This window comes from Dipodomys ordii, unplaced genomic scaffold (genome assembly GCF_000151885.1).
Source record: "Dipodomys ordii isolate 6190 unplaced genomic scaffold, Dord_2.0 Scaffold190, whole genome shotgun sequence".
Taxonomy (NCBI): Eukaryota; Metazoa; Chordata; class Mammalia; order Rodentia; family Heteromyidae; genus Dipodomys; species Dipodomys ordii.
Genome location: NW_012267406.1, coordinates 74,916 through 100,610, shown reverse-complemented (window position 1 = coordinate 100,610; position 25,695 = coordinate 74,916). Strand labels below are relative to the sequence as shown.

General features: G+C 38.6%; 1 protein-coding gene across 5 annotated transcripts in view; it reads left to right on the top strand.

Annotated features, from left to right (window-relative positions):
• Pde7a (phosphodiesterase 7A) overlaps nt 1–23,154 on the top strand; it is an 88,350-nt gene extending 65,196 nt beyond the window's left edge. For 3 of the 5 annotated variants that reach the window (XM_013034490.1, XM_013034491.1, XM_013034489.1), the window contains 9 exons: nt 2,176–2,239; nt 5,893–5,988; nt 6,351–6,451; nt 10,012–10,143; nt 10,336–10,427; nt 13,134–13,278; nt 14,534–14,630; nt 15,100–15,180; nt 18,786–20,581. In XM_013034490.1, coding sequence (XP_012889944.1) covers nt 2,176–2,239; nt 5,893–5,988; nt 6,351–6,451; nt 10,012–10,143; nt 10,336–10,427; nt 13,134–13,278; nt 14,534–14,630; nt 15,100–15,180; nt 18,786–18,991 — 1,014 coding nt within the window. In that variant the 3' untranslated portion in view covers nt 18,992–20,581. Of the gene's footprint in view, nt 1–2,175; nt 2,240–5,892; nt 5,989–6,350; nt 6,452–10,011; nt 10,144–10,335; nt 10,428–13,133; nt 13,279–14,533; nt 14,631–15,099; nt 15,181–18,785; nt 20,582–21,389 lie in introns of those variants that run through there. The other 2 variants (XR_001175735.1, XM_013034492.1) reach the window with 2 other exon arrangements.
• The last annotated feature ends 2,541 nt before the right edge of the window (nt 23,155–25,695 follow it).

Here is a 25,695-nt window from a genome sequence, read left to right as displayed (position 1 = left end):
CTTCCAATTTTAGGGTGGTTAGAGAAAAGATTCTCACAGTTTCCTGCCTGCCTGGCTTCAAACTGCAATTCTCAGATCTCAGCCGCCTGAGTAGCTAGGATTGCAGGCATGAACCACCCGTGCCCAGTATTAAAGTATTTTTGTCTTAATATTTATAGACCAGATATTATAAATTTGTATAAATTAAGCTGTAGTATCTTCTTGAAAATTATATTTAAGTGAAAAAAATGTGCCTCCTTATTTGATGGAAGAAATCAGGGGAAAGTATGCTTTAAAAAAATTAAGTTTACAAGCTCTATTTGTTTTCTTTTTCTTTGTGCGAGTATTGGGACTAACTCAAAATCTGGGTGATACCCTTTAGCTTTTTTGCTCAAGGCTAGCTAGCAGTCTGCCGCTTTAAGCCACACCTTCATTTCCTGTCTTTGTTGATGGGTAATAGCTGAGCAAAGTCTCTTGTACTTTCTTGCCTGGGCTGGCTTCACACGGGATCCCCAGATCTCCTTAATAACTAGGATTACAAGCAAGAGCCAGCAGCACCTGGCTTAAACTATTTTTTTTTAAAGTGAGAATATTGATGTGTGAGCTACTGCTTCTACTAAGAGTATCTTAGTGTTCCTCATGTCATCTTAAATGTTTACACCAGTGAATGTTTAGATGCAAAAGACAAGCTTTTTCTTGAAAATGTCCATAAAGTGTTCAAGTATAGAATATATAATGTAAAAAAAATTGTTTTTAGGATATTTGTGGGATTTTTTTGGATAAAGTATCATCCTAAAAGTTTATATAGTAAATTCTAATAATAATGTTATTAAAGATACGTTGTTTTGTGTGTATGTGCTAGTACTAGGGCTTGAACTCTGGGTCTTGTGCTTTTGCTTAGCTTTTGTGCTTACCACTTGAGCCACAGCTCTACTTGCGGCTTCTTGCTGGTTAATTGGAGAGAAGAGTCTCTTAGATTTGTCTGCCTGGATCTTTGTACCAGGATAATCAGATCTCAGCCTCCTGAACAGATAGGCTTACCAATATAAGCCACCAGTGCTCAGCAAGGATATTTAAAGATTATAGATAAATCTACTATTAAGTAGGAGATTCTTTTTTGATTGAGTAACAAAGTAGGATTTTAAATCAGTGTTAGATGACTTAAGCTCTAGGAATCATACTCCTGATTTCAAATCCCACCTGTCTCACTTTCTAGCTAACCAAATTAGTAACTTGTTAGCTTTTCTCATCTATAAAATGCAGATTAGGGGAGAAAAAAGTTCCAAAACAGGCGCCGGTGGTTCACACCTGTAATCCTAGCTACTCAGGAGGCTGAGATATGAGGATCATGGTTCAAAGCCAGCCCAGGCAGGAAAATCCATGAGACTCTTATTTCCAGTTAACCACCTGAAAACTGGAAGTGACATTGTGGCTTAAGTGGTAGAGCGCTACCTGAAGAGCTGAGAGACAGTGCCCAGGCCCAGAGTTCAAGCCCTATGACTGACCAAAAAAAAGTTCCAGTTACCAGTGGCTTACATCCATAATCCTAGCTACTCAGGTGTCTGCAATCTGAAGATCAAGGTTTGAAGCCAGATTGGGCAGGAAAGTCTCTGAGATTCCTCTTATGACCAATAAATTACCAGTGGTAGAGCACTAGCCTTAAACAAAAAAGCTCAGGGACAGTGCCAGGCCCTGAGGTTAAGCCCCAAGACTGACACACACACACACACTGACACACACACACCTCTGCTAAGTGGTATTGGCATGAAGTGTTTTTAACAGTATTTGTATTTAATAAATACTCAGTAGTCATTATAACTCATTTTTACTAGATTTCAAAAATTGGTTTTCTAGGCCATGCAACATATGAACCATACTTCTGTGATAATAAATTCTTTTAGTATTCTTATAAGTTTGCATTACTACAGGAATAATTGAGAGATTAAAGACTAACCTGGGGTTGTAAAATTCATTAATTGATAGAGTAAGAATCTTATTTTTCAAATGGAGTTTATTTCTTTGGACATTTTTTGGAGCCAGTTGGAAAAGTCATGATTAAAATGAGAATGATAGCGTTATTTCTTAAAGCAAATTAGTTGATTTCCACTTGCTTTAAGTTCTATGTGAACTATCTACATATGATAGACAATTTTATTGAAATTAAATTACAGTAGGTATGTTTGGTTTTTATTTCAGTGTATGCTGGAAAAAGTTGGAAATTGGAATTTTGATATCTTTCTATTTGATAGACTAACAAATGGTAAGTGAAGAATTTGTCTCATTCAAGTTAACATAATCTCTAGAGAAGACCCCATGGATGGTATAGCCACTGGTGGGGAGGAGCTGTCATTTATTTAGCTTATAAGCCTTCTACTGGTAGAGGGAACATCATTTTGCCCGCCCCACCCCTTTTTAGTGACTTTTCTAGAAGCCAATAAAAATAATCTCATATTTTCTTATCTGTATGGTTACTCTTTGAAGTAACCTAAAGTCACCCTTTTCATGACTTGGTTAATTGGCAGTAATGCTGCTCTTCTTAATGACTCATTATTACCTTACCTCTTCCTCTTTGATTTCTTTTACAACGTGGCATTTACATTCATGCTTGCTGATACTGTATTCCAGAGTAGATAGATCCACAGGAAGGGTGTATTTGCTACCTTTGAGGAAGCATCCTTTCTTTTTTTTTTACTTTTTATTTATTTTTTATTGTGAACATACTGTACAGAGGGGTTACAATTACATGGGCAAGATAATGAGTACACTTCTCATCAAGCATTGCAGCCTCCTCCTTTGTTTCTTGAAGCTGATCTGTGTACTTGAGACACACGACACATGATGGTCAGCAATAGCCCCCTCTGACACTGCCTCCAAATGGTGGCATAGGGCGAACTTCAGCATCTTTAGGAGGGCTTCTGCAATCTGTGGTTTGAAAAAGATGTCCATAGGTGATTCTGATGTGTCTCACCCGCTCCTGAATTTGGCTAGGTTTTGTTTGGTGAGGGACTCATGTTCCTTTACTCTCTTTAGAATCAGGACTGAATTTGCTTTGGTGATCTCTTAAGGATGAAAGTTTTGGCATAATTCTTGGTGTGGCATATGTAATTCAATTAGCCTTTACCTCATACATCTAAATGGGCTTTTAATAAAATGAAGCAGAGTAAAAATTTCATGGAAAACAAGTCAGTTCTGAATGTTTGGAATGATAGAAGTGTGTCGTTCATGGCTATACTTTGAAGTCACCTGCTTCTTAGTTCACTTTGGGATGAAGCTCCTTTCCTAAGGAAGCCAATATGTAAAATGGACAAATACATCTTCATTTATCTTCAGCTCTGGTGTGCGTCTTTTAGTATCACTACATTATTTTCTCTAAACTGTATGCCAATGCATGGAGAAGATATCTCTATATGCACTTTCTACATATTATCTATACACAGTTGACAGGAAACAGATTGGACTGATCTTGTGCAAAGTGATGTGGACAGTGAGGTTTTCCTGTCCAGTCTCCCCTCCCCGCCACCCCCATTTCTCCCACCTCCACTCCCCCACCACCTGTTTCTTCTTCCCCTTATCATTTCCCTTCTACTACTCCTCTACCCTTTGGTGATTAGTGTTCTGTTGCCTTCCTTGCCCTCACCTTAGTGTCTACATAGGAAATGTAGCCAGCCTCTCTAGGCCTTCTTTTTTGAAAGTAGTAGAATGTCAGGTGGCCCACCTCCTTCTAGAACCAGAAAATTCTCTATACTAATTCAACACTAATATCACTTCATTTGCTATTTCAATGCCACCCCGCATACCTTCCAAGTTTAGCCTTATGCAAATGCTAAACAGACCATAGACTATTACTGGGTTGTTGGGACCTTTGTCAATCATTGAAACAGTTGATTGTTCTTTTCTGAATTTCACTTTTTGAAAAGTACACGTCCTACTAACCGAGGGCTCAAGATGAGCTGGCAGTATGGAGGATGGTCAGAAGGACTGCCACCAGTTACCTTGGTTACACACTGTGCACTCCCTTTCTCTTTGAGCACTCACTTGATTTGGGTTTGTGCCGAGTGTGGCTGGATAGTCTCCGGATCAGTAGAAGTAACTAAAAATAGACCCATGGTTAGCTACCCACCTTTAATATTATGAGGTTATAGATGTGTTCCCTTATTTGGATGTTACAGGCATTCTCTACTTGAAAAGATACTATTAATAAAATATAGACAGGAAGATATTCTTTCAGCTTGCCAAATTGTAGTTACAGTGGATTTTCTTTAAAAAACTGTTTAGTCTAAAATGAATTCTGATAACTTGTATTCATGGTATCCAAGTATATAGTTTTCCATTCTTATGGGGCCATTGCTTTCTTGTATTTCCTACTCTGGAATTTTCCCAAATGATCCACAGGAGAAGATGGAGAAGAGGAGGAGGAGGAAGAGAAGGAGGCAAGATTCAGTGATTTATGCTAAGACAAATGGTCTTAGCTTATCAGCTCCAAAGAGGGAATTTGTTGATATGTTTGATGTTCCTTTTACAGGGATGTGAGATGAAGAGTTAGCAAAATATAGTTTGTTGCTCCAGAAAGCCACCTGGTTCATATGATGAGGACATTAGTGGCTAGCCAAGATTGTGGTGGAAGTACTCATCGAGGGCTACTTTCTAAAAAAGCTGTTAAGGGTCATCATATCTCACAGCCCTATATTTTGGTATATTTTTATAAAGTAGTTTTTCTAGAAATACAGTCTATGCTTAAAGAAGGGGAAACTTGAAGTCTTTGGGGTTTTTTTTGGTTGTTGTTGGTGGTAGTGATGTTTTGTTTTCAGATTTTTTTGGCAGCACTGGGATTTGAATTCAGAGCCTTGCACTTGTTAGACTGGCACCTAGTGCTGTGCACACCTCCAGCTCTTGGGCTTGTATTCGTGTGTGTGTGTGTGTGTGTGTGTGTGTGTGTGTGTGTGTGCATGTGCTGGTCCTGGCGCTTGAACTCAGAGGTTGGATTCTGTCCCTGAACTTCTTTTGCTTAAGACTTGTGCTCTACTACTTAAACCACAGCTCCACTTCCAGTTTTGTTTGTTCTTTTGTTTTTGTTTATTTGGTAGTTTAGTGGAGATAAGAGTGTTACAGACTTTCCTGCTGAGGCTATCTTCAAACCACAATTCTCAGATCTTAGCTCGTGAGCAGCTAGGATTACAGGCATGAGCCTCTAGTACCTGTCTGGGCTTGTTGAACTGTGAGACTGTGGAGAAAGAGGCATAGATGTGAAGTGTGTTCAGAGTTTAAGGAGAGTTAAAAGTCTTGAAAATAGGTATTTTTAAAAGTGAAGGAACCATTTAAGTAGGAAAACATGGTAAGATTTCTGGGCATGAATTTATAGTGACAGAGTTCTGCCTGGTTTTGTGATAACCACATCTCTAGCAGCTCTGGGGTTTTTCTGAGAAGTATGGAAAAGGAAAGTAATTGAGATTTATGTTGTGATCCTGAGACTCTAGATCCCTTCTAGGCCTGTACTGGTCAGAAGAAACACAACCCCCAGCTAACAAGTTCTCAGCCAAGACCAGAAAGTAGACGAGATGTAGAAGTTAACTACAGCTATGTTTTTAGTCCTTTAGAAAGCTCATTAGCTTATTCAGTGAGGGTCAGTTTCCAAAGTTTTCTTCAAATTATAATTATTTGGGTACTTCCTTGCAAAAATAGAAAAAATGTTCTTCTTTCAGTTCCTTGTTTACAGAAAACTGAAACCATGCAAATTTATTTTTTCCTTCGAGTAGAACAAAGATGTTAACATTTAAAATCCCTAATAAGATGAAAATTTTAAGTAGACCAAATATAAAAGTGGGTATTTTTTCATGTTTTATATTCTGATGGAAGCACAGTATAATCATATACCTTATATTTCTTACTAATGTGGTATCTTTTCTTTCTTTTTAGGAAATAGTCTAGTAAACTTAACCTTTCATTTATTTAGTCTTCATGGACTAATTGAATACTTCCATTTAGATATGATGAAACTTCGTCGATTTTTAGGTAAGTGATTCTAACCTATGTAACAGGCACAAGGTTTATACATGATCTTGTTTTATAACAAGCCACTCTGATTCATAGCTTAAAACACACATAAAACATTTTGGTCCATGATAGACTGCATATGGCGGTAGTTTCAGAAGTGCCACATAGTTATCCTGGATGATGAAACATCTGGCAGTGCGCTTCTCCAAATGTATCCTGTCGACTGCACATGTGCATTGAGAGGTGACTGTCATGACACTTTCTGAATCAACTGAGCACTATATAGAAAGGATGAGGGGCAAACTCGTAATTAGCAGAAGGTTTGTACTGGCATATGTCATACATTGTAGTAATATGGGAATTTTTTTCCTTTGATACAGTTATGATTCAAGAAGATTATCACAGTCAGAATCCCTACCACAATGCAGTCCATGCTGCAGATGTTACTCAGGCCATGCACTGTTACTTAAGGGAACCGAAGGTAAGAGCTGAGTTTACTATAGGTGAAAATCAAAAAGAACATTTCTTTGGATTTGATTTAGAAAACTTTTCTTAAGTTAGTAATTTGACTCGAGATCAGAAGCTTTTTTCATAAGGATGATCCAGCTTCACTAAATTTCCAAATATAGCTATACTTGTAAGTGGAATAAATAGAAGATTGGGGTGATTGTTGGGAAAGAGTCTGGAGAAGCCCAGGCAAGGCCTACGTCTCTTGGAACTGGGAGCACTTTGAGGATGTTTGGCACTTACCCAGAGTACTATACTATAATTCACCAAATGAATTGGAAGTTATAAAAGGGAATCTAGAGCCTTGAGAAATTTATCCTGGCCATAGTTTGAAAATAAATCCAAGATCAGAAGCATAAATACCTGGCAGGAGCTGTTTAGTGCTCTGCGGAAGAGTATGGTAGTCTTGGAGGGGGAGAAAAGTGGACAGTTTGTTTGCAACATGTCTTGGGAATTAAGAATGAATAGAAGTCACATTTAAATGTAGCTTGAGGTCTGAGTCAAGCAGAAAAGGTCAGATAAGTTGTTGTTAGGGAAATGAACCCTAAGATATGTATTCAAATGTGTTTTTCTTTCATGTGATTGTTTCTAACACATTTATAAGATTATTTCTTTGTTGCTTTGTATGTCACTCCCCCACGGTATAACCTCTGCTTTCACTGTATTTGATGTTGTTATAATTTGTGGAGGGGAAGAGAAAAAACTAATCGTTTAAATAGGGATACAGTTGGATCCATTGCAACAATTAGATGTACAAGTTGTTATGTTGAAAACGAACTTTACAACTTTGGTGTGGGGGGGAGGAGGGTTGGGTAGGGGGGCAAGGGGAGGATGGGAAGAGATGGGAAGGGGAAACAAAGGAGGAGGCTACAATGCTTGATAAGAAATGTACTCATTATCTTGCCCATGTAATTGTAACCCCTCTGTACAGAATTTTCACAATAAAAAAAGAAAAAAAACTTTTAAAAAATGTAGCTTGAGGAGTGAATTAGAAAATTCAGTGAAGACTGATTGAGGCATTTGAGTAGAAAGAAGTATCCCAAATGAAGAGGACTATAGGAAGGAATGAACTTTGGAGTAGGGCTGGTAGAGATGGGTTTCATTTTGTGCATGTGGAGTTAAATGTGTTTGTGTATTGTCCAAATGGAAATGTTTACTAGAGAACTGGGAAAGAGACTCAAATGTAGAAGAGGAATTAGTGGTGAGAATCATCAGTTGTAGATGTTATTGAAAGCCATCTCTTTCCATGTATGTCTCCTATTCCCAAATTCTCAAATTGCCTCTGCCTACCCTTAGCACCACTTTATAATAATACTCATTCTGGGTCATCATCTGACTAGATGGCAGGAGGAAGCAGGCTAAGTTGGTTTAGGCCAACTGATAATAACTGGAGATAGTCATTTGATTGATTGATTGATTGTAGTGCTAAGGTTCAAACCTTAGGCTTTGCATATATGGTCAGCAGGCACGGTACCCCTGAGCTAAGTCTTCAGTCTTCATCTGATCTTCTTGAGAGTTCATGGGATGAGAGAAAATGCTTGATCACATTACTATATGTATCATGACTTATTTTTGTCTCATTTTAATTTTTTTTATTTAAAAAAATTTTTTTGTGGGCTGGGAAGGTGGCTCAATGGTAGAGCGCTTGCCTTGCATGCCTGAGGCCTGGGTTTGATTCCTCAGCACCACATAAGCAAAAAGAAAAAAGCGGAAGTGGCGCTGTGGCTCAAGTGGTACAGTGCTAGCCTTGAGCTGAAGAGCTGAGGGACAGCGCCCAGGCCCAGAGTTCAGGCCCCACGACCGAACCCAAAAAAAAAAAAATTATTGTAGCTAGGCACCGGGGGCTCATGCCTGTAATCCTAGCTACTCAGGAAGCTGAGATCTGAGGATCATGATTCCAAGCCAGCCCAGGCAGGAAAGCCCGTGACACTCTTATCTCCAATAACCACTAGAAAACCAGAAGTGGTGCTGTGGCTTAAGCAGTAGAGTGCTTGCCTTGAGCAGGAACAGAGCCCAGGCCCAGAGTTCAAGCCCCACAACTGAAAAAAAAAATTATTGTAAAGGTGATGTACAGATGGGTTACAGTTATTTAAGTCAGGTAATGAGTGTTTCCTTTTGAACAGTGTCACCTACTCTCTCATTCTCTCCCAGCAATTCTTCCTCTCCCATCTCCTTTCTCCACCACGTTGTAACATAGTTGATTTCCAGCATAGTGTCTGTGAATATCACTCTGAATTAGTTCACCCTTTGTCCCACCATTTCTGTGCTCCCCCTTCCCCTTCCCAAATCAGAGATAAGAGTCTCAAGAACTTTTCTGCCCAGGCTGGCTTCAAACCTTAATCTTCAGATCTCAGCCTCCTTAGTAGTTAGGATTGCAGGCATGAGCTACTGATGGCCGGCTTAGACAATTTTTTTTAAACTGAGATAAACATAGCCTGGCTCAGACAATTTTTTTTAACTGAGATAAACATAACACAGGTGGTAGAGAAAGATCATCCATTATGGCATATGGAGGAAATAATGAATTTGAATCAAAACATGTTTATCTCCTATTTTAACTTTCAGTTTTTGTCTTCACTTTATAAAATACAATCAATATACGTTAGTTAAAGAATCTTTGTGCTAGTGGAATGTGCTCGCATTTTTTCACTGTTAAATCACAGGATCATAGAAGTTCAGGGAGCATCATCCTAATTATAAACCCAACTAAAAGCATGCTCAGAGAGTGTTGTGGCAGGATGTGTCAAGTGCCTTGGGAACAGAAATCAGTCCTTTGTTGGAGACAGGTCTGGAAGAGAGAACAAGGAGGGTGGGTCAGTGGAGTGGGCCTTATAGGATATGTAGAAGTTATTAGAAAAAAGAGCTGATTCATAATAGATTCCAGGTAACTTTTTTAATCTGGAAAATTTTAATCAGCTACTAACAAGCTTGCATTGTGGTTATTTTTTTTTAATCCAATACTCTCAGTAATAATTATTGGGAATGAGATTGTAATTACTAGTTAACAAGAGTCTTTCTGACATAACAATGTTGTGAACATTGTTCTGAATGTATCCATCCATTCGGGAGGATTTTATTGCACTAAAATATTTATGCCAATAAGGAGCCTCCTTAAGCATTGGAGCTACAGCATGATCTTGCATTTTAGATTGTGCTATTGACATTTAATGACCAATTAGTTGAAAAATAACGCCTTCAGTATTACAGGTTTAAAGCTGTTGTTTCTCAAAAACAATGATTTCTACTTTGGTTGACATTTTAGTTAAATGTGTTAAAAATGAAGCAGTGTCAGGATGAGCTCTGTAACTCATTGGGGACCAGGACACTGTAACATCATGTCCACCCCAGTGTCCTGATTGAAACCAGTCCTGCAGACACTGAGTGGTGTTCATGAACAGTCCACCTGAACATTTGCCAAGAAAGGAGAAAATACACTCCAAACTACCACTGGCTGCAAATTCAGAACTGTACTAGTTGTATGGAGTTTATTTCTGCTATTCCTGCAACTTATTATATTCTCTTGTCCCACTTTAGCTTGCCAATTCTGTAACTCCTTGGGATATCTTGCTGAGCTTAATTGCAGCTGCCACTCATGATCTGGATCATCCAGGTGTCAATCAACCTTTCCTTATTAAAACTAATCATTACTTGGCAACTTTATACAAGGTGAGTGCAATTTCACAATCAAAGTTTAATATTTGTGTTCTAGAGTAAGTACTTCATGTTTTGAGGAAATAATGAGAATGCTATTCTCATTGGATGCTAGAATTTTAACCACATTTAATATAACTGACAAATAATTCTTTATGTTTGCAAAGAGACCTGCTGCTAAATAACTAAGAAACATGCTTTTTGTAGAATACCTCAGTACTGGAAAATCACCACTGGAGATCTGCAGTGGGCTTGTTGAGAGAATCTGGTTTATTCTCACATTTGCCATTAGAAAGCAGGTAAGTTGCCTTAGACAAATTTAATTTGCTATCAGCTATGGATATTAAATCTACAAAGTAATTTATAAAGTTTTTAAAACTATGTTACTTTAAATCATATTCCATTGGCTAGAGGTATGGCTCAAGTGAGAGAGTGTCTGCTTAGCAAAGGTAAGATCTTGAGTTCAAATCTCAGTACCTCCAAAAAAATTTTTTTTAATGGGCTGGGGATGTGGCTTGGTGATAGAATACTTGTCAAACATAAACTGTGTTCCAGTTTTCATTTTTTTGTTCAACTGAGTGGATAAGTTATTTTGTTTAAAGTTTCTGTTTAATTTTACTTTTTAGACCTATTCTTTGTTCAGTCAATAGTATTTTAGTAATGCTTATTTTTATGAAAGACATTCTGTAGATTTGAGTATTATAAGAAGTTTACTCCAAATACACAGTAGCTTAGTCCAAGTTTACTATTAATTTACATAAACAGTTATCACTTAATTCTACTTTGTACTCCACTGAATAAAGCTTTGATAAAATGTAGGTTAAAGGGTAAATTACCTAAAAAGTAAGCTGGGCTTTGGTGGCTCATACCTACCTATAAACCTGGCTACTCAGGAAGCTGAGATCTGAGGGTTGAGGTTCAAAGCCAGCCCAGATAGGAAAGTTTGTAAGGCTCTTATCTCCAATTAACTACCAAAAAGCCAAAAATGGTGTTGTGGTTCAAAGTGGTAGAACACTAGCCTTAAGCATGAAAGCTCAAAGACAGTGTCCAGGATGTGTTAAAAAAAAAAAAAGAGGTAAACAGTCTCTGTAATAGGTATTCATTAAAATCTGTCTCAAGCCTTTTCCAAAATCCATAAGAAAAAGGTTTCAATCCTTCAAAGCAAAGTGCTCCAGATACTTTTGGAGATAGAACAAACTAATAAGTGAAAAGAACACCATGAAGAAATACTTTAGAAACAGTTCTGTTGAGCTGGGTATTTGAAGGCCTGCTAGAAGTCGAGAGAGGACACTTGCCTTTGCTGCCATGTGCTCCACAAACACGGAACTTAGAGAAGGTACACTGCAGAAAATGTGTAAATGGAAGTAACCCAGCCTCTTCATGGAATATGGTGAGGCCTAATGTGCTTGAGAATGAAAGTTTATACCCATTATTCTTTCATTTTCCCTTTTATGTAAAACTACTTTTTTAAGTGTTTTGTGCCAGGTGCTGGTGGCTCACGCCTGTAATCCTACCTACTCAGGAGGCTGATATCTGAGGATCATGGTTCAAAGCCAGCCCGGGCAGGAAAGTCCATGAGACTCTTATCTCCAATAAACCACTCAGAAACCCAGAAGTGGTACTATGGCTCAAGTGATAGAATACTAGCCTTGAGCTGAAGAGCTGAGGGACAGTGCCCAGGCCCAGAGTTCAAGATGACTAACCAAAAAAAATAACTCTTTTGTGTGATTAGTAGAAGAAAAAAGCTAGACTTTTTACCTATTTTACATCTTCATTCATTGAAGTGTGACAGCACTTCTGGTACGTAAACCATTCTTTGATGTGGTAGCAATGTAATAACCATGTAGTATTTGTATATATACTTTTTAAAAATTAAGGCAGATTAAAATGTTTGCTTCCTTATTTCCTTTTGTTTGCATTTCATGCATTCTTAGATTTAGTAAAAAAAATAAAAGCTAAACATAAAGAATACTGCTTACTGGCCATTCCTTTATATTCATTTATGATTTGTTATTTAATACACAATAATGTGAATGGCTTAATCTATTTAACAACTCTTTATTGGTTATTATGTAAAGATATGCTTGCTATGGTTTGTTAAATCAAAGGCAGGCAAACGATGTTTGTGTTAAATGTTAGCTTTCTCCTTCCAGAATATTCAGATATTCTTATGCATATGATTGATTCTTGAATTTGACCATGAAAATGTGGCTGAATTACATTGTTTCTTGCAATTTCATCAAGCACCTAGTCAAAATGTCTAAAGTGATCAAATTCTCTTATGGGCTAGTGTTCTCTTTGAGTCTTGCCTTTGCCTTATAGGAACCAAAGCAATAGAAAATCTTAGGAAAGAATTTTATCCAAAAAACATAACACACAAAAAAAGAAAAGAGAGAAAAAAGATAGGCACCAGTGGCTCATGTCTATAACCCTAGCTACTCAGAAGGTTGAGATCTGAGGATCAAAGTACAAAGCCAAGGAAGGAAAGTCCGTGACACTCTTACCTATGGTTAAACACCCAAAAAGCTGGAAGTGCCATACCAATGTTATTTTCTACCATGATTGACAAAATAAAGAACTGCCTTTTGTGACATTTGTGTATTGATATTTTCTTACAAAATCTATGGATTATTTTAATAGTTTCTAATGCATTCATTAAAAATGACCTTACTTGTTGTTGTTGCTGTTGGTGGTGGGGCAGTCCTTGAGCTTTTTTGCTCTACCACTTTGAGCCACAGCTCTACTTCCAGTTTTTTGATGGCTAATTGAAGAGTCTCAAGGGAACTTTTCCTGCCCAGGCTGGCTTTAAACTTCCATCCTCAGATCTCAGCCTCCTGAATAGCTAGGATTACGGGTGGGAGCCACCAGAGCCTAGCTTTTTTAAATTACTTTTAAGTTGAATGGCAGCATCTAGGGGCTCTCCAAAGCTTTCTGAATATTAAGGGAAAATATCATGAATTATTGAATGGAAAGTTTTATTTCTCTTTATATTTCTCTCATTCCAGGCAACAAATGGAGACTCAGATTGGTGCTTTGATACTTGCCACAGACATCAGTAGGCAGAACGAGTACCTGTCATTGTTCAGGTCCCATTTGGATAGAGGTGACCTACGCCTAGATGATGGCAGGCATAGACATTTGGTTTTACAGGTACAATGGAGGGCTGGGAAGGTGGCTCAGTGGTAGAGTGCATGCCTTGCATACATGAGGCCCTGGGTTCGATTCCTCAGCACCACATGAGCAAAAAGAAAAAAGCCGGAAGTGGCGCTGTGGCTCAAGTGGTAGAGCTCTGGTCTTGAGCTGAGGAGTGGAGGGACAGCCCTCAGGCCCAGGGTTCAGGCCCATGACTGACCAAAAACACAAAAACAAAAACAGGTACAATGGAGCTTGAGGGGGTTCTGTTTGTATGGTAAATCATGTGACTAGTGGGATAAAATTAAATAGAGTAGCATAGGTCTTCAGGGTAGTTTAATCTGGAGTAAAATCTGGGAAGTTCCTCAGATTAGCATCTTCATTTTCCAGAAAAAATGCACTAGCGAGTTGGCCACTTCATACTCAGGATTTCTAACTCTAATTGAAATAAGCTATATTTGTTTTGTGTAGTGCTGAAGATTGAATTTAAGGCTTGAAGCTTGCTAGGTACTTGAGTCTTGCCACACTGTCATACTTGAAATTTCTTAAAAAACAAAAAAACAAAGCTTCTTTAGGATTAGGATACTTATCAATGAGTGGCATTTTATTCTAATGAAAAGCAGAAAAAGGGGGTTATTTCTATTTTATTTATATTTTGTGGTTAATCCAGTTATTGTGTTGGTTATTTGGTATTATCAAACAGGGGTAATGTTAGTAGTTTTACAATATCCTTATTGGCATTTCTGTAGAAATAATTTGTAGGGCCCAGTGATATGACTGTAATGCCAGTTACTCAGGAAGCAGATTGGGAGGATTGTGGCTTGAGGCCAGCCAGGGCAAAAAGGTACCAAGATTCTCCCTTTCCCCAGCTCAGTTAACCAGCTGACATGATGGGATGTATTGTGATACCTACCAGGTGAGTGGGAGTGGGGGGAGTGAGGGGCATAGATCTGAAAAATAACCTAAAACACAAAGTGCTAGATTATGGTTCAAGTGGAGGTCCTAAATTCAAGCTCCAGGAGAGCCAAAAAAAAAAAGGGAGGATAGATCTAACAGCCTCTTGTGATTAATATACACTGTTGCAGTCTTTGTCCTTTGTGGGGATTGAGCTCAGGATCCCATTCATCTTCACATGTTCTACCCCAGAGCTACACCCCCAGCTATTTTTTTTAAGGTATTCTTTTTCCCATTATTATGTTTAAACTTGGGTTTAACTGAATGAAACTGGACGTTTTTTTTTTTTTTTAACACAGTTTTACATTTTGCTTGCTAGATGGCTTTGAAATGTGCTGATATCTGTAACCCATGTCGGACCTGGGAATTAAGCAAGCAGTGGAGTGAAAAAGTAACAGAAGAATTCTTCCACCAAGGCAAGTTATGATATTGAGTGCTAGTTCACCTGTTCACTTCATGTTTTAGCACCACATAAATCAAGTGAGGATTCAGCTATGTATAAGAGCCTCACAGTAGATATTTGGTATTTTTAGCAACAATCCACAGTAGATGCACATATACTGATTGGGCATCTCTATTGAAAATTAGTAGTACTGTTTTGGAGTGATCAAAGAAATACACATTCATGAGTATACATAGAGTAGTCTGGAAACATTACAGGAAAGATTTTCCTGAACTTGCTCCATGCCTTCTCCTGTGTAGAGGACATTGCCATGTGAACAGATAAAAAGCCAAGATCTAAGCATCTTCATTTAAAATAGTCAATTGAAAAACTGTCTTGTCATGAGGAGTATATATGTCCTTCTAAGGAATTTGCAGGCATGGTAATTATATATATTTAACCAACAGATGATATATATCAACAACTCTTTTCTTAATTTATAGGCGATATAGAAAAGAAGTATCATTTGGGTGTGAGTCCACTTTGTGATCGTCAGACTGAATCTATTGCCAACATTCAGATTGGTAACTATTCATATTTAAATATCTCTGGTTAGAAAAGTACCACTCATTCCAGTTTTATCAAGGGAAACATCAAAATAGGAGGTGGTGAAATTATGCTCATTTAGCTAGGCATAGTGGCACATGCTTGTAATTCCAGCATTTGGGGAGCTGTCTCAAAACACACATACATACAAAATAAAAAATAGGCTCATTTCTAAGATTTACAAAATGTTTGCCTTGTTTCCTCTTGTTACAACTACTAAGCTTTACTAGTCCTTTCTGCCTTCTAGACTTCTTGAAGACCCAGCTCAAAAGTCACTCTCCCAGAAGCTGCCCTCCTCTCCAGTGCCCATAGGTGCCTTCTCATAAGTGTGTCATAGGTGTCGCTCAGAGCCATGCCTTTGGTATAAGTTGCTGGACTGTTTACTGAGGGAACTAATACCTACAAAGTGTAACGGGTTCTGTGACTGACCCACGGCAGCTGTAGAATAGTATAGGGAATACTGATGGCGATGAGTATATTGGGATTTGGCTGTACAATAGGGAACCATGGGAGAAGTAGCTTAAGAAGTTGAAGGGGTTGTAATTTTAGTAGCTGTGTAGTAGCTGTAGTAGCCTTTGAGCATTAGGTTAAAGATAGTGAAATGTGTATGCCAGCTTCAGAAATGTAAGAAATAGCATAATCCTGTGGCATAATTCTCTGAAGGACCATGCTGTAGCATTGGAAATAGAAAAATTCTTACATTGTGACTGCAAAGCACCCTCAAGTGGAAGAGAGTGGGTAATGACTGGTTTGAGTACAGAGGTATAGGCAAGGGGAGGAGGTGGGGATGTGAGCACCAGGACAGCCCAGCCTGCCCAGGCTGAGGTGAGCAGAGGTATATTTTTCTCAGGGGGAGAAGGGAATGGGAGAGGATAATGAAACAGTTAAGAAATAGATGTTTTTATTCTCAAGTAGAATGAAAAAGAATATGTGAATTATGGGCGGAAATTTTGAAAGTTGACAAATGGGTCATTATATATGCTCTAATGTCGTGTGTGTGTGTGTGTGTGTTCCTAGAGTTTTCACTTGGGACTTTTAACACTTGAGCCATGCTCTCCGCCCACTCTAGCTTATGTCTCTTTGCCTGAGTAAATTATTCCCTAGTTTTGTAAGAGAACTTGGGAGTGAGATCTCTGCCTCCTCAGATTGGAACTTGGGGCCTTATAGTCTGCTCTGTGGGTGCTATGCTACTTGAGCCATATTTCCAGCCTGACTTTGCTAGTTATATCGGAGGTAGAGTCTCTAGGACTTTTCTGCCAGGCTGGCTTTAAATAGCCATTCTCTGAATCTCAGCCTCAATAACTGGGATAATAGGCATGAGCTATCAGTGTCTGGCTGCAAGTATGACTTTTTTTTTCAATGACAAGTTTTATGAAGAAACATTATTAAACTGTCTCAAAGTAGATGGCTTGTCAGTATTGGACAGTTACAGAACAAGTGACAGAAATAGATGTGATGATGATAGTTGATTTGTACTGATTCCTCATAATAATGGTAAGGAGACAGTATTACTTCATGTTCCCTTTTCCAGATACTTTGCCCAAATGGTAACAGGTTCTGGTGTTGAGTTTCTGATGATTCTTTCTGACCAGAGATTCCAGCCTCTTCTCTACACTAAGCTGTGATTTTTCAGAGCCAGAAATACAAGCTATATTTAGTTGATATACTCTCATTCCTTAATAGGAATACAAGTTTTGTTGAACAAGTGCTGGGTTTGACCAGGCATTTGGCAGGGCATCCTATGGAACCTGGGTATGTAGGGCTAGGGGAGTTTGGGGAGGGGGGGTGACAAGTGCTTGAACAGTTGCGTTTGAGGTCCTAAGCAGTATAGCACTGCCTCCAGGAACATGCTACACTTGTGACCAGGTTCTTGCCTGTACATTTCCATTAGTTACTTAAAACCTGAATAAAAGTGTAGATTACCATAGAGATAGAGGTGACTGACAGCTAACTTGGTTGAACAACTAATTTGTTTGACTTAGAGGTAGTATCCCCCAAAATCTTAAACCTGTTGGACCGTGTGATCAATCTCGATGAATTGTGTAACGTCCATGGTAAGATTCTTTATGTTATACAACTGCTCATGGATCAGTGTGGCACACTAGAAACAGGGTTTGGGGCTGCTGGCTTAACATGACATAGCAATGGGACAACAGCTGCCAGAAGCTGCTGTTTTTTTGATCAGGCTTCTGACATTCTTCAGTTTCATAACCCTTTCTCCTCACCAGACACCAGGTACTTGAGAGTCACCCCAGAATAGGGCTGTGCACAAAGCAACTTCTCAGTTATATGTGTTAATGCGCATGAAGGGAATGAATCAATGAACAAAACGAAAGCCTTATTGCAGGTGCCATCATTATTATTCAGACACCATAATTAAGTACTTATAAAATTTCAAATCAGACCATCCCGAGTCGGGGGGGGGGCTTTGACTTAAAAGCTTCAATTCCAGTGAGATTCTTAACTTATGTTGACTAAATGGGGTCTATGTTGTCTAGTCCACACGACTTTTTGCTACAAGAAAAATCTTGAATGTGAAGATTTAAAAACTGAAAAGAAGCAATGACATCATTTTAGTATACACTTTTCCTAACATCAGAATTTTAGGAAGATTCTGTATTTTTCCTGGCATATATTATGATTTGACTGATGAAACTGTTTTCTAGGAGACTTCTTTAGTCCCTGTGTAAAACATGATTCAGATATGTGTAGTAGGGTGCTGTGTAATCAGATATGGAGACAATCCTGAAATGACTCATTTTCCTTTTCTATGAATGGAGATCAGTTACATGAGTTGACAAAGTATACTTTCAATATTCAGTTTTTTTAATCTGTAACTTTTAGAGTTTTAGTTTTATCATTATAAACTGAATTAAGTTGGGTTGCCGGTGCCTTATGCCTGTAATCCTGGCTATGTAGGAGGCTGAGATTTGAATATTACAGTTTGAAGCCAGCCTGGGTAGGAAAGTCCATGAGCTTCTTACCACCATGTAAGCACCAAAAAAGGCAAAAGTGGAGCTGTGGCTCAAGTGGAAGAGTGCTAACCTTGAGCAAAAAAGCTCAGTGACATTGCCCAGGCCCCGAGTTCAAGCCTCAGGACGAGCACACACATTCTCACAAGTGGTTTTTTTGAATTAAGTAAAATGTATAGTCCTGACAACTGTGAGATTTCCATTCATAAAGGAACAAAGCAGTGAACCATACCAACTCCACCCATGTTGGCCTCCTCACCCAGATGGTGGCAGAGACCCTATCTGGGCCTCTAGCTGTCTCATCCTCTGGGAACTCCCCTTCAATTATGTTCTGTCCTGGTATCCCTCAGGATTGATGTAGCCACTGTATATTTGCATAAGAAAAATTAGAAAATATTTTATTTTCAGTTTACCTTTAAAGTACCATTGAATTACTTAAGAAATAGATTGTTTGGAAAAGATAATGTAAAACACATATTCAAATCATTTGAAAAATCTGGTTTAGACAATATTGGAACAGGACATAATGGTTAATACCGTGTAGTATTTTAGAAATAAGATCCAGATTTCAGAGCATATATTAATTCTTGTTTTCCTCTTATGTTCTCAAGGTTTTATGACCTACCTAGTGGAGCCTTTATTTACAGAGTGGGCCAGATTTTCAGACACAAGGCTGTCCCAGACAATGCTTGGACACGTGGGGCTGAATAAAGCCAGTTGGAAAGGACTACAGAGAGAACAGTCCAGCAGTGAGGACACAGACGCTGCCTTTGAGTTGAACTCACAGTTGTTACCTCAGGAAAACCGCTTATCATAGCCCCCCAAAACAGTGGGACAAACTGCCTCTTGGAGATTTTTAGAAATGTGAAATGGGGTCTTGAGGTGAAAGGACTTACTCTTGACTGCCAAGGTTTCCAAGTGAATGATGCCAGCATTATTTATTTCCACAATTACTCTGTTGGATCATTTGAACTTACTTTTTAAATTCTAAGACCTGAACATACAGCAATATGCAATCGGCTTTTGTGTGAAACCTTGAATATGCAAAGCCCAGCAGAAAAACCAGAAGAGTAAACAAGGAAGCTTCTGGAGGTGTGCCGCGTGGTTTTCATAGCATTTGTTCTTCAAACCGTGAAACTTGAACTGAATCTTTCTGCAGCAGTCTCTTGGAATTCAGCCAGTCTGAAGCAACAATGTGTCTGTACCTTCCACTAAGTTCTCTCTGAGAAAACGGAAATGTGAAGTGCCCAGTCTCTGCTGCCTCTGGCAATGTTTACAAATCAACTCTGAAAATACTGGCTCTAAATTGCCTTGGAGCATGATTGTGAAGGAACCACTAAAAAAAAATTTGAGATCAAACTGGACTGCAGCTCTTCCCCCTGGCTTGCCTTTTTGTTTTTTGTTCTTTCTTCTTTGGATGCCATCAAAGCCTCCTGTTTGCTGTATCTTATTTTGTGCACTGGAAACTGAGCATTTGTCAGAATATCGTCAAGCTTCCACTCCAGTGCTGTTTGGCAATGCAATTTTTTATTAACATTAAGTTTTTCATTTTGGGTGGGAGGGAAGAACACAATGTCCTAGCTGTATTATGATTCTGCAGTGAAGACATTGCATGTTGTTTTCACTACTGTACACTTGACCTGCTCATGCAAGGAAAAGGTGGAATGTTTAACACCATAATCAGCTCAGGGTATTTGCCAATCTGAAATAAAGTGGGATGGGGAAGTGTGTCCTTCAGATCAAGGGTACTAAAGTCCCTTTCGCTGCAGTGCGTGAGAGGTATGTTGTGTGCGAATGCGTGGATGTGTGTTGTGCGCATGTTTGTGCATGTATGATTGCATGTTTATCCATGTGGGAAAAGATTGGAAACCTACACTTTTATTTATTGTTTAGAATGTGACGTAATTAGCAGCCACACTTGGGGGAGGGGGAAGGTAGGTAAACTGTAACAGACTGCTCCAGTTGCCTTAAACTATGCACAAAGCTAAGTGACCAAACTTCTCGTTTTGATTTGAAAAAGTGCATTGTTTTCTTGTCCCTCCCTTTGATGAAAGGTTACCCTTCGATGGGCCTTTTGATGTGAACAGATGTTTTCTAGGACAAAATCTAAGGACTAATTTTAAACTAAAAACATTCCACTTTTGTAATTTGTTTTAAATTGTTTTATGTATAGTAAGCACAACTGTAATCTAGTTATAAGAGAAACCGGTGCTTTCTTTTAGTTCATTTGTATTTCCCTTGTTACTGTAAAAGACTGTTTATTATGTTTACAGTTTGTTGCAACAGCCATTTTCTTGGGAGAAAGCTTGAGTGTAAAGCCATTTGTAAAAGGCTTTGCCATACTCATTTTAATATGTGCCTGTTGCTGTTAACTTTTGATGAATAAAAACTTATCTTTTGACATTTTTATCTTTGATATTTACCTTATAGTTCAATCCTTTGGCAATCAATGACTAGGTAGTCACAAGTAGCGGCATGGCTCTTGCATTCAGTGATGGATGTTCTTCAGTCAGAGCTCTGTGCAGGCACTGGCCTCTAGGGTTATGAGTTATCTGCAGCTTTCAAGTGTGCACACCAAGGCATCAAAAGTTTGCTCAGAGTCCCGACTAGTCCCTTTATCAAGTCAGCTCTGAGCCACCCTTGACTCCATAGCCTTTTGTTCCCACAGTTGGGAATTGCATCTGACATCACTTCACAATACTAAGATGCTGTATTTGTATCATTGGCATGTTTAAAGAAAGGTATTAAATAAGCAGCCACTTAATTCTTATGAATGAAGAATTTTCTAGTAGTCACATTAGATGGAATTTTAATAATTTCAGTATACCTATTTTATTTCGATATGTTCTACTTTTTTGTGTGAGAGGGTACTTTTAGAAATCCAGCATGTTATCTACCTACACTACGTCTGTTTCAATTAACACATTCTAAGTGGCTAATACCACATGTGGCTAGTAGCTACCATACTGAAAGTACAGATATTATCTATTGTGGTTGTAGCAGAGTTGTTATAGCAAAAGGCCAACTGGCTTCTGATGATACGAAGGACATAAATATATATCCAGTTTGTGACAAGGAAGCTTACCTAGCTCACAGACCATTTCTCAGTACATGACAAACTCATAATAACTGGTATCTTAAAAAAACAACAAAAACAGTATCAGTATTTTAATTTGCAATAAGAAGTATAACTATCGATCATTCTCTCCCTTCAGGCAAATCTTCTTGAGAAGCCAAATTATGAACATCTGACTTACTTGGTGAGCATGGATTCTGAGCAAGGGAATCAAGTTTCCTCATGCATACATCTCCCTGTGCTGATATACCTGTTGATGTTCATGTCTGTGGACCAGAGTGCCCTCTTAACCCTGGATGATGCTAGATTCTCTGCCAGCAGTTGCTTATTCATATTAGCTGGTTGGCAATTCTATTATCCTCAGCCTTGTTAATCGGTCAAGCTCACCTAGGCTCCATTCTACTCCCATCAGTTCTGTGTGTCTTAAAGTTTAGTACTCCTAGGAGTACTGAATCTACTTGCTATGTACCCCTATTTACATGTTCTCAGAGGTATACCTCAATACTACTCCCATTTTCCTGATTACACCTACAATAAACCCATTGAAATATTGTGTTTTGTTATGTATATGTGACAATCACCTACCAAAAGCCCTTGCTTAAATGTAACCTACATTTTTCTAGAAAATGAAGAAATGGTTAAATATTTAAATCACATTTTTAAAGTACTATAAAACAATGCAAATTTTACATAAATTGGAAACTTAAAAAAATTGTTGAGCATGAATCAAGTCCTCTGGGGCTTTAGACCCAACGCTTAGGTATTGGGAAAATTTGCTTCAGGAGTAAAGGTCCTTGGAGAGAAAGGTTTAACATGTTCTAGCTTAATAAAAATTGATTCCTGATCAACATATGAACTTACTAACAGTTTGAAATAATATTCTATATTTAAAAAGAAGTAAAAAAAATACTTTGTCATTTGTAAACCTGAGACCTATCCTTGTACCTACAGTACAAATTAAAGGTGCTAATAATTCCTTTTAAGATTCTGAAGAGTCTCTTTTTCCACAATGCTTCCTTGACTTTTATGAAGCTGTTTTCATGGAAAAAAAAATCACAACAAAGCCTTCTAGCATACACAAATATCTTAATGTATAGTTTAACTTACCTCCCAATCAGTTATCTGCCAATTGAGAAAATACAGTGACCAGTAATATGAATTCATATTACTTTTAAAGAACTTTACATACTCGTCACCACAGTATTAACATACATTGGAATGACAAAATAGGTCCAACACATACCCTGCAGCCATTCCTTGGTAAGGACCTGCAGGTAGCCTGTATCATTTAAGGGTTCCAAAAGTCCATGGTCTACAGGTGGGATGACCATTCCGTGGGGTGGGGATGAGCTGATGACAGACAAATAGTCTATTTTCCCATTCCTGTGCTCAGTATAAGACTGACTGGGCGGGCCATCAATAAACATTGGACAATCTATGGAATGTATTCACTTCTTCAGCTATTAAAACTATTACTGAAATAAGTCTGTATTATATAATAAAGATTATCTCCGTTCCTGTTTTGTGTAGCAATGGACATTAAAATGTATCCATTCTTAAAGTGTTTGGGGTCAGAATGTGTGCAGTGTTTAAATATGATAATTTTCAGAATTATACAAAATTAGTATTGTGGGGGTACTATTCAGAAGAAAAAATGTTTTAATAATGAAAAATGGCACCATTTAAGATTTTCTGTCTACACTTTGTAAAGCTGTCCTGCAACGTGTCTTGAGAGTGGAAGGGAAAGGGAAATACCTCCATTTTTAGTATTAAATTTCTGGTTGGCTGTTATTTAAAACTAAAACATGGTGACTGATTCTACTGTGGCTTTTCACTGATCCCTTTGTTAAGAAATTCCATTTTGTACTTATCTTTAAACTATGCATTTGAGTTTTTTAATGTAAGTTTGAAGTACTACTTTATTGTTGAGACATCCTGTATAAAACAAAATCAGGAAACTGTAATGATATCACAAGTTCCTTTATCTTAGCTGAAATTTATATAAACTTTTTACAGGAAATAACAAGTGTGCTTGTCTTAGTTTGCTCAAGTTGCTATAACAAAGTATAATTTACTGATGACTTTAAACATATTTATTTTTCACAGCTCTGGAGGCTGGAAGTCCAAGATCTACGTGCTAGAATTGTTGGTCTGGTGAAGGCCTTCCTCCCAGCTGCAGACTTGCCAGCTTCTGGTTGAATCTTCAGATGGCTGGAAGGAAAAAGGGCTAGCTCTCTTCCTCTTCTTATTAAAGGTGTATTAATCCCATCATGAAATCTGTCCTAATTACCTCCCAAAAAGTGCCCCCCACCAAACAAATCCTATTATGGGTTAGTTTCAACATAAGAATGAATGGGGGAGGATGTTACACAAACATACATTCACAAACTGCTTAAACTTCTAGAAGTAGAGCTGGAGATAGCAGTTAACCTCTTATGGGCCTGAAGCCTTGATTTTCATCTCCAGCAACATAGTTTCCTAAGTGGACATTCATAGTAAACTTTGAATTTCTATCTTAAGAGTCATCAAAAATAGGGAAGGATGAAGTTTTCTATTACAAGGTCAGAAATCAGATTACTTCAGGTAACTGGGGCTATACCAGGAGAGTTCATGTTCTTTACAGACAAGTCTTTCCTCTAGGCTAGATAGACTAAGCTTCCAGGCAGAATCTAGAATCTAATCAGGGAACTTCTTCCATCTCTACCATGAAGTTTTTGCTTTGAAAAAGTGTAATGTAGGGCTGGGAAGGTGGCTCAGTGGTAGAGTGCTTGCTTTGCATGCATGAGGCCTTGGGTTCAATTCCTCAGCACCACATAAGCAGAGAAAGCTGGAAGTGGTGCTGTAGCTCAAATGGTAGAGCGCTAGCCTTGAGCTGGAGGGCTGAGGGACAGTGCCCAGGCCCAGAGTTCAGGCCCACGACTCATTAAAAAAAAGTACAATGTAATATGTTTTTAAGAACGCCTGTCTCTACAGCTTGCCAGAGGTGAGTTTCAGTCCTGTAGTCTATCCTCTTAAATTGTGTACTGACATTTAACAAGTGCTCTAAATTTTCCTAATTGATTTCCTCACAATCTGAGTTCCTGGTACTGCCTCAAACTTTTGGCATTTCCCATTGAGGTTCTTGCAGGGGAGGGAGAGATGTGACTGGACAGCTCACTGAGGCTGTGTCCCTGGGCACCTCACAGTTTACAATACAGTGGGGAAGGTCAAGGACAAGAGCTAACTGACTAGCTTGACAGCAGGGTGCTGCTCTGCCTGTACGTATGGGTGTACAGTTACTGCTAAAAAGACTTCCTGATATACTCTAGATCCCATCTCTTTCCACCCTGAAGAGGATGCTGGTTTCCATAGCACAATTCCCAGGAGCTTATCTCTTAAGTCTTTCAGGAAAAACACGCCTGGCTAAAGAACACCTCGTGCCATTGACAGGCTTGTTATACTTAGGTAAATATCTTATGAAGAGTCTGGCCTTTTTGCTCAAATTAAGGCCACTCTAGCTGTAAAGCAAGCAAGGACTACCCTATGTGAACCACTGGTACAAACAGCAGGCACTATAGGGATCATCGTTACTCTTCACCTTCCTGAGAATATCTAAGTTACACTTGTGATTCTACTTGAACCTTACAGGAAGAAGCCCTCCGACCCATGCAAAGGGCTGGAAAATTTGCCAAAAGAGAAAATTTTCAAAGTGCCAGATGTAGTAATATTCAGGTTTCTACGCCTTTATGAACAAAGGACAACAGTCTGAGGGAGGTGGGCAAGCTTTCTGAGTCCTTACTTGATTGTGCTACTTTTATTATCAGAGTTGTTCTCTATAGGGGGAGCATTATGAGGGGCTTCCCTACTTATGAGGGTTTCAAGGGAAGTCTACTAAAGAATTCTAAAAAATAGGTTCAAAGGGTAGCTCAGAGAAATGGTGATTCTACAAAAAAGAGGACACAGAATGGGGCTCTAGTAATGGAGGAAAGTGCTGAGAAACACTGTGACAATCTGTCCTAAAATTCCAGAGCTGTTTAAGCTGAGCAAAGTCCTAAAAGTTTACTTTCTTTTCAGACCAATCTTTTCTCTAGATTGACCTTGAAGACATGATTTTGCTGCCTCTGCCTCCCAAATACTAGGATCATAGAGGTGTGCCGTAAAGCCTGGTCTAAAAGTGTGAACTCTAACCAGCCAGATTCTACTCATGGAGAACTAATTTTGAGGATATTATCAGAACATAACAATGTTTCTGGTAATTACTACCTACAGCTTTTCTGCATCGAGATACAGACTCATCGGAACATTTAGCACAGCAAAAAGATAAATATCTTGTGCCAAAGTGCCCATGACTGAGATGACCAGACTGACCCACCCTCACCCTGTGCAAGTGGATGTATAGGATTGGCATATGCGAAGGGCCAAGTGTTTTAGGAAAAATAACACTCCTGGAAACAAGAGAGACTTCA